Raw genomic sequence first — 9,902 nt, 5'->3', positions numbered from 1 at the left:
ACTCAGACACATAGTCACAGTACTTTGTCCAAGTTTACTGCACGTTGCTGTACCCACAACTAGGTGTTTGCACGTATTCGTGTGGCCACCATCTGGTCATATAGAGTCCTGTTCACTCTATACACCAATGACTGCACTAGCGTAGAAAATAACTGTATAAACGTGAAGTTTGCTGATGATGCATCCATTGTTGGTCAGATGTATGATTACGAATCAGAACGACGATACAGAGATAATGTACAGAATTTCACATCATGGTGTACAGAGAATCATTTGATTTTAAATGTGAAAAAAACAAAAGAACTGTGTATTGATTACAGAACTAACTCCCTAACAGTACCACCTTTGTTCATTAATGATGAACCAATTGATACAGTAACTGAATACAAGTACCTTGGAACTTGTATTGATAGCAGGTTAACGTGGAACACCAACACAGATACCCTGTATAGTAAATGTCAACAACGTCTCCATCTAATGCGCAAACTGCGACCTTTTAACATTTCCCGATCTGTTATGATGTTTTTTATACCAATTTTATTCAGAGTATACTCGCTTTTTCTTCTCAGTGCTGGTTCGAATCTCTTTCAGTCAAAAACAAATCAAACCTTAACAAAATTGTAAATTCAGCTAGTAAAATAGCCGGGGTCACTTTCGATAACCTTTCACCTCTCTATGAGCGGCAAGTATTTTCAACGTCTGAAAAAATCATTAATGACCCAACACATTTTTTAAATCAAGAGTATAAGCTTTTACCATCTGGCCGCCGCTACACAGTACCAGTCACCAAGACTAAACGAGCTCGAACGTCTTTTGTACCTCAAAGTATTGCAATTTTAAACAAATGTTGATTGTCCAGTTATCATCTTAAACATTTAATTATTTTTTAAGCACATACTTATCTCTTTTTTCATGTTTTTAGTAATTTCATATTTTATGTTGTTATTCATTTGTATTTTTCTCAAACTCTGTGATCCAAAACGAATTATTTTTAAGGTAATAAAGTATTGTCTTGTCTTGCCTTGTCTTGTATAACATGATATAGTACATTCAGTGCTGTGATATAACGTAACATACTCTATTCAAAGAAATGTAAAGCAAGAAACACTTTGCCCCAAGATGGGTTTGTAATTTCACAACTTTTCATTTCCATGACAACATGACAACTTATCAACAAGCTCAACCTCCCGTCCTACTACTCCGTAATGTCTGTTTGTTTCTGTGTTACAATGTGTCATAGGTGAATATATTTTTCATTTTTTGTAATGGACACTTCTTGAGCTCTAGCCTGCCTTCATGAACAGTGAGAGTATAAACTAGATAGGTATATGTCTGTTGTTTGTGACGTGAACACATGATGCTATGACGATTGATTGATTGTTGTTTAACGCCTCACTCATATTCCAGCTATATGGCGGTTGGTCTGTAAATAATCGAGTCTAGACCAGACAACCCAGTGATCAAAAGCATTAGCATCGTACTACACAACTGGGATACGATGACATGTGTCAACCATGTGAGCGATCCTGACCACCTGATCCCGTTAGTCGCCTCTTACGACAAGCATGGGTTACTAAAGACCAGTTCTAACCCGGATCTTCACGGGTAATGCTATGAAGAAGGAAATTGAGTCTCAGGTCTACCAAGGAAAACCAACAGAGAGCAAGCAAACTGTGGAATATGTACACACTTAAATAAGAGACAGCTTTACAAATTACAAACAAGACACGATCATCAGTATAATGTGTTAATCGGGATGATGTACTTGTTTGGTTTTTGGATGATGTACTTGTTTGGTTCCGGGATGATGTATTTATTTGGTTCTGGGATGATGTATTGGTTTGGTTTCTGGATGATCTACTTGTTTGGTTCTGATATGATGTACTTGTTTGGTTATGGGATGATGTATTTGTTTGGTTCCGGGATGGTGTACTTGTTTGGTTACGGGATGATGTACTTGTTTGGTTACGGGATGATGTATTTGTTTGGTTCTGGGTTGATGTACTTGTTTTGGTTCCGGGATGATGTACTTGTTTGGTTATGGGTTGATGTACTTGTTTGGTTACGGGATGATGTACTTGTTGGGTTACGGGATGATGTACTTGTTTGGTTCTGGGTTGATGTACTTGTTTGGTTTTGGGATGATGTACTTGTTTGGTTACGGGATGATGTACTTGTTTGGTTACGGGGTGATGTACTTGTTTGGTTCTGGGTTGATGTACTTGTTTTGGTTACGGGATGACGTAGTTGTTTGGTTATGGGTTGATGTACTTGTTTGGTTTCAGGATGATGTACTTGTTTGGTTATGGGATGATGTATTCGTTTGGTTTCTGGATGATCTACTTGTTTGGTTCTGATATGATGTACTTGTTTGGTTACCGGGTGATGTATTGGTTTGGTTCCACTGACAGTATACCCGGTTTACCTTACACTTCATGGGGATTGTGTTTTTGGTTGTGATTTTTGTTGTATGTTTAATTAACGTTTGTACATACTCCATAGTTTGGTTGCTCATGTTGGGTGTGTTGAAATCTGAGAGTGAGTGAGTGAGTGAATTGTTTCTAAGTGTATTTAACTGCATCCATTAACTGTATTTGTAAAAATCATATAATACAACTCACTCACTCGAAGACAGTATGTAATTGTACGTTTACGGTAATCATTGGCGTCCTACAATTTGAAACTGGTCAAAATAACGAAAAACAGAAAACCAACATTTTCTATGTTTTATTTCACACTAATGGAAAGCATAGAAATCTTGGTTATATACAATATCACAATATGGGTATATACCGGCAGTTTATTTCATTTACTTTATATTTTATATATTTTGTATCATATATTATTATCCAAAGGAAAGTACTGTCTTACAATATTTAAAGCAATCGTTTCCATTTGCCCAAATCTTTGAATAACCAATGTAAGCTAGCTGTGTGTTTCCAAACTCAAAATCTCCACATTTTACTACGCTACTACTCCATAATGTCATCTTTGTAAACAAACCCCAATAAACGAGAGTTGTAAGAACAAGTTGATCAACTGCTTGATGTGGATACACAATGGCACAATAAATATTCTGTAGCTGATGATATACAACTAGAATGATTCCAGCCTTCAAACCTTCGACTTGCTGCCATGGAAAAGCTAAATAATGAACTCTAAAAGCATTGAATGGAAAAAAGGCAATTTCAACATTTGCTGGTGTATACAGGAAGCGTCCCAACACCATGACGTGAACATAGCTAACGATACATTAAATGATCACCATTGTAAACGTCATGTCCTGTCTATAATTCTACAGTAGAAACATTAGATAGTTACAATACAATATTAAAAGTGACAAAGATTACTGACGATTATACTACTTTACGTATTGAAATTCACAAAAATGTTCATTTCAGATGAGGCTATTAGTCTTCAAAAGTGATTTAAGCGTACGTACAATATCTTCTTGAATATTTTTTAAAGTAATACCTTTATCATTATTGTAGTGAAACGATTTTTAGAAATTTACTTAAATCAAATGATTCAAACACTCTAAGAAGTCATTAGCAGCGCGTGTGATTGTCGCTATGTCAGATACAATTCATTATTAACACTTATACACAGTGTGTAGCTATTTTAAACGACGTTACCAAACAATTTATAGTAATTATATAACACTACACAATGCATACTGTCCACTCAGATAGACATAATCATACAGAATCATAAACGATTAAAGTGAATTGCCGATCACATGTTGCAAAATGGTTACGGTAGTTTTACCCGACAAAAACTAGACAAAAATCACACAATTGGGACTACATCTGTGAACTTTAAATTATCCGGACATCCATGTGTGTTTGTTGTACTCCATAAAATTCTGGCATATGGTGGTGGTCTGTAGTGATTGCGTGTGGACCAGACGCTTTAGTGGTTGATGAACAACAATCCACGACGCCGGCATACGTCCCAGGAATGCATTCAGTCGCATCTACTTTCCGCCATAGGTTCTCTTGAGTACATTCAGCCCCGGCAGTCAATACAACAACCAGTGTGTAGATATTACATGCAGTAATGTTCTGTTATCCACTGAGTACTAAAACTGTGTGCACATCTTGTTGACGTCATTATCTGTGGGGCGGTGGGGTGGTTAAAGCTTTCGGTAGTCACGCCGAACACTCGGGTTCGATTCCCAACATGGGTACCATGTTTAAAGCCCATTGCTGGTGTCATCCGCCATGATATTGCTGGAAGATTGCTAAAAGCGACGTAAAACTAAACTCACTCACTCGTCATGTGTGCATCTTCCAGTTACTCGTGGATCAAACGCTGGATTTCGTCAGGTTTATTTCTTCCTGTCTGTGATGATAAGTCACAGGTTAAGAGGGTTTTGGGATATGGTCCACACTTCACCAGAGTGGTTTATCATACGGGAACGGAGATACAGATGTTACAAGTTTCTGGTGACTGAGGTCCAGGACATGGACTGTAGCTGTTTCCTCTTCAAGAACGAACCCCAAATCCAGGATGTAAGCTGCACCTTGCTCGTACACTGTAAGGTAGTCGTCTGTCAGAGGTTGTGCATTGCTGTACACCATCAAGCATATTCCATCTTTGCATGTTATAAGACATGCATTCAGTCCACGTTTATGCTGCTTGTTAGTTTCAACATATTTGTCATTCAAAACAGTTTCGAAAAGAATGTTTTTCCAAACTGCTGGTGTTTTGCTCTGGAACTCAGTACAACAACCAGTGGGGATACATATATGAAAAATAGAATACAATAATGTTCCGTTATTTACTGACAACTGAGGCCTTGATTTCCGGGTGCATCTCTTGTTGACGTCGTCATCTGTGGGGATGACGCGGTTTGGGTAGCCCAGTGGTTAAAGCGATCGCTCATAATGCCGAAAACCCGGGTTCAATTCCCCCCATGAGAACAATGTTATTTCCCCATTTCTGGTGTTCCCCGTCGTGATACTTATGGAATCCTGCTAAAAGCTGCGTAAAGCTAAACTCTCTCACTCGTCATATGCGCATCATTCAGTTACTCGTGGATCAAGCGCTGGATTTTGCTAATCATATTTCTTCTATTCTGCGATAAATCACAGGTTACGTGAGCTTTATAATAAACTCCACAATTCGCCATCACCCAGAGTGGTTTAACACACGGGAACCGAGATACAGATGTTATACGTTTCTGGTGACTGAGGTCCAGGACATGGACTTTAGCTGTTTCCTGTTCAAGAACGAACCCCAAATCCAGGCTGTAAACTGTGTCTTGCTCGTAGACTGTTAGGTGGTCGTCCGTCAGACGTTGTCCATTGTAGTACACCTTCAGACATATTCCATTATGATCTGCGCATGTAACAAGACAGACATTCAATCCACGTGTCTGCTGCTTGCTCGTTTCAACAGGGCTGTCATTCAAAACTGTTTCGAAAAGAACTCTCTTCCAAATCTTTGGTGTTTTGACACAGTAGGTAACCTCCATTCCATACATGATGGTCTGGCCTGTCCTGATGACGAGAGGTGTTGATGTCAGGAGGCTTAGAGATGAAACTATTCGGCATCCAGTGTTTGGTGGAGGCTGTTTCTGTTTGTCATTAGAGACAACTGGACCAGAAACTGTCAACTCGTCACTTGCAGTACTGGAGTCCCATTCCAGCTCCACACCTGGAGAGAAGACATACAGTCTCTTTAGGGGTAATTTGATACACACATATAGGTATACATTTCTATGTATCTAAACCGCCTCCGTGTTGTTGTGGTTAGAGCGTCCGCCCGGAGAGCGAAGGTCGCGGGTTCGCTCCCCCACCGCGTCATACCATAAAATATGGTACTTGTTGGTCCCTGCATTAATGGGTACTACAAGGACTGGTCGGCTCGGAGTCAGTATAATGTGTCTGAGTGGGGTATTCATGCTTCACTGTGGCACGGTATCTCAGTGGGCTTGCACTATAAAACCAGCTTCAGTCTGGGTTAGTACAAACACCTCACCTATATATATCTATATCAATACACTATCATCATGTAATTACAGAGTTGGGTTGCAAGCCCTTTTAAGAGTGTACCACGTGTCTGCTTAATGTGGGAGGAAATCCCGAAGTGATGCAGGTCTAATGTCATATTGTTACTATGGTTCCGTGAATTTTAGGAGAGATAAAATACAACAGGGTGGTGAATCAGAAAAAATGGTCATGTATGTACAATGCTCAAACAAGAGAAGGGCAGTATTTGGGGTAAGTTGCCCATGTTAGCCCTTCGGCTTTAGGTGTGGTGGGTCTATTACCCTTGGATTTGAAGTCCATTTGAAGTACAACGTATTCCGACTGATAAAAACGCATGATTGAGCCAAAACCTGGATTAGGAGAGTACTTCATGCCAACAGAAAAATAACATTTAAAAAATTGTCCTACTGGTAACAAAAAATAATACTTGCAACGAAACTATCTCTGCATAATTGTTTTAACAGCTCATGTTATCCCATAGAGGCGGTGCTGTCACGTAATATTCTAAAGACGTTTACAGAATATGAAGAAAACTGGTACCCCATGAGTCGCTCACTTTTTGTAGGATGTAAATAGAAGCGACAAAACCTTTTCCACATTCATGAGAAATCTCTGCTAAAGGCAGTGTCGATTGTACAATTGTGACTATATCATGAGCATATATTTGTTTCAGCATTATCACACATGTATGCTAGTGTTTGTAAACAAAACGAGAACCGGACAATCCAACAATCCAGCGATTGTCACCCTGCGATACATGACAGAGCATGTGTTTATGAATCACTTTGAAATAGAAAGAAAAGGTGAGCGTATCCTGCCCCACTGGTGGCACCCGTCATAACTATATGCTACGTCTAGTCAATTGTCCACCTGAAATAATTCGGGAAGGTATAGTAATGTCAAAACAGGGAATTGCATCTCACATCATTTTTGCATCAAATTTGAAATTTCCTACACGTCTTTCATAAAACCTGTTGAAAGTTTGACTGAGGCCTTGAACGTTGTAACCTTGAGCTGAGCAAGAGTGGTATGACGCTCTTTGAAATCCTGATAAAAAGAGCACTCTCGATTGTATCTCAAAAGTTATGAAATGTAACCACCAAAGGCTGGAGCTGTTGGAATGTTGCTCGACATGAAAGGGAAATTGACAATTGGAAAGGGAATCATCCCTTTCGTCACACAGCCTTGTGGAGAGTGTTTTTTGTCAATCTGAATCTTTATACATAAATCTAAATATGAAACAGTAGAGGCGGTCTCACTTGTCTCCTTAATTTCAAGTTCATATAGGTAAATCAGTGAAAGGCAATACCCAGCAATATATCTCTCTTTGTACTGGTTTTTTATGTAGCTTTGGAATCCAGTACAAAAGAGGGAATTACTTTTTTTTTAACTGTTTTCCCTTTCCAAATTTCAGTCTGGCAACTACGTTCTGGCGCTTTTTCGTGTTTTCACTTTTTTTACTTGTCCCCTCATATCAGACACACATTTTGTTGTTCTGTTTTAGTGCAGCTGGAGGCGTATTCCGTAAATCATTATGTGTGTAACATAACTTTTCTTTTTCCGGAGTGTATAATTTTGGAAATATAAAAGGCTTCTGATAAAAAGCAACACCCATAGTGGGGATAAACTGACTTATCACTAACAGATAGTGATTCATGACCACATGCTTGTGATACAAGACAGGTGTTTCTCATTTTCATAATCGTGGTTTCATCACATATATTGTCCTATGAGATTTGTAGCCATTATTCAAACTTGCCAAATTACGACAAAAATGATAACTGATGAGACAAAGAGAGAGGATGAATTTTTTTGTGAATATCTGTAATTCACTTTATAATGCTCATTACATTGATTTAGCAGCTTAAGGGCTAACTTACATGAGATGGATCCTTTTGCATCCAAAGGCAGCCCAGTCATATATGCAGCTATGGAAAAGAACGTTAACATGACTTTAGGATCGAAGCACATGACATCAAGATCAACAATGGGCAGCATGGCCATGTTGGTGTTTTCACAACATATTTGGGACGGTTAGTACCTGCAAGACCTTTGCACAGTTACAAACCAAGACACAGAAAAGTCTTAAAATGGATTACACTTTGTAAAATCTTTGGTTTACAGGTAAGCAATAGCTGCATGCTTACCTTCTGGGACTTGCTCGTGTTCAAAGGTGATTGCATTGTATGGGGATCCATCTGGATTTGAATTCTCAATCGGTGTAAATACAACTGATTTGACAAGACCAGCCATCTTCACGAAGGTGCTAATTTTGCTGAAGCAAGTTGAAGAAAAGCTGACTCCAGCTCTTCCCGGTGATGCCTTTGGCGACAACTCCAACAGGGCGCTCAAGGTGGCAGCTGAAGACTCCATCACTTGTATATCCTCTATCTTGTCAGCTTTACCCCGCATCTGTCTTGTGTACTCAGTAGATGATGTCACCTTAGTCAGAATGGTTCTGGTGGAATCCAGTTCCTCCTGTGTCAGCTTCAGAAGGTTGCTGGACTTCTCTTCAACTTTGGACAACAGGATGGCCCTCCTCTGCTGTATTTCATCCATCAGTTTGTCAATTGCTGTGTTGATGTCAACCACAGCAGCCTTTGTTGACTCCTCTATGCCTGAGTATCTTTTCTGGAGATCTTTTTCTGCTTCCAGAAGTTTCTCTGCCTTCTGATCCAGCTTGGTTAAGGTGTCTTCAATAGACTTTGCCCTCTCTTGGTGTGCGTCATCAACGGGAACAACGTTGTGCCCCTTCCCTTCCTTGTGTTCTACTACAGTGCAGGACACGCAGACGATCTTGTCACAGGTGTTGCAATAGAACTGTAGAGGTTGGTGATGTTGTGGACACTTATGAACACGGTGGAAGGTTTTACTTGGTCCTTCTTTCATTTCCTGAAAACTGACAGTATGGTGATCGTGCAGAGTCTTAACTCTTTTGTGGGCATTCAGACATTCTTGACAGAGAAAGGCGACACAGTCATCACATTTGGACATGGCAGGGTTACTATCAGGACAATCTGTACACGGCAGATTCAGACCCTTCACAATCTTCAGGTGATCCAAGATTCTTAGGATGACAGGCTCCTTGGGCAGAGACTCCACACCGCCCGGCAGGTAGTGTAGGTGTCGGCACATTGGGCATGATATGACTATGCGCCCTCTGCCGTGGGTCTCCAGACATACCTCACATATTGATTGCACACAACATGGCATACGGCGAGGTGTACGTGTGGCCTCATCAAAGTGTTCTGTACATATTGGGCACTCGGTGAGGAGATCCTTGATGGTGGACGTTGATACGTAGTAAGACATGGTTATCTGCAGATGAATATGTGACAATTGTAGCATTTTCAAAAAGATCAGATTACCCTCTCTCTGTTATAATGACATAAACTTGGCGGTATTTCATATTAACACGATAGTCGCCTTATACACTGTACAAGATAATAGGTTATTCACTAATGCTATCGGTTTTTATTACCAAACGAGGACAGAGAATGGTTGACTCGAATATGCGGAAAAGAGATCCATTATGATTAAAAGGCACCATGGAAGATTGCAGAAAGTGCTGTTATAGCCAACCGCATAAATAATATTTTCTTTGTGATGCTGTCGCATAACCTTGCAAATGGACTTACAAATGGCATTTTATACCTTGTGAGTGTTATATCATGCTGTCCAACTTGCTTTGTGTCCCACTCTAACGGTATTTGGTCAGTTGTTGATATCTACCAACTCAAATCCGTTAACAAAGCCATATACAGCCGAAAATCCATACCCAATTCATGTATTGTGTGTAAAAATCAAACTATGTACGAGTGATTCCAACTATTCATTGATTGATACTGTTTATTGATTGGGTGATACGATTTTATTTGTCATGTCATGCCATGTCCTTATGAGTGT

At 39.7% G+C, this 9,902-nt stretch overlaps 1 protein-coding gene across 1 annotated transcript; it reads right to left on the bottom strand.

Moving 5' to 3' along the window:
* Positions 1 to 4,394: 4,394 nt before the first annotated feature.
* Positions 4,395 to 9,160, bottom strand: LOC124259664 (E3 ubiquitin-protein ligase TRIM71-like). Its single transcript, XM_046693840.1, has 4 exons — positions 8,144 to 9,160; positions 7,877 to 7,924; positions 5,182 to 5,661; positions 4,395 to 4,552 (listed from the first exon to the last, which is right to left on the bottom strand). Exons 1-4 carry the CDS (start codon positions 9,129 to 9,131, stop codon positions 4,395 to 4,397), a joined length of 1,674 nt encoding a protein of 557 aa, XP_046549796.1. The 5' UTR covers positions 9,132 to 9,160.
* Between the last annotated feature and the right edge of the window lie 742 nt (positions 9,161 to 9,902).

The sequence above is a fragment of the Haliotis rubra genome, unplaced genomic scaffold, assembly GCF_003918875.1.
Source record: "Haliotis rubra isolate DU_JTF1 unplaced genomic scaffold, ASM391887v1 Scf731, whole genome shotgun sequence".
Classification (NCBI taxonomy): domain Eukaryota; kingdom Metazoa; phylum Mollusca; class Gastropoda; order Lepetellida; family Haliotidae; genus Haliotis; species Haliotis rubra.
This window is presented reverse-complemented; position numbering and strand designations above follow the sequence as displayed.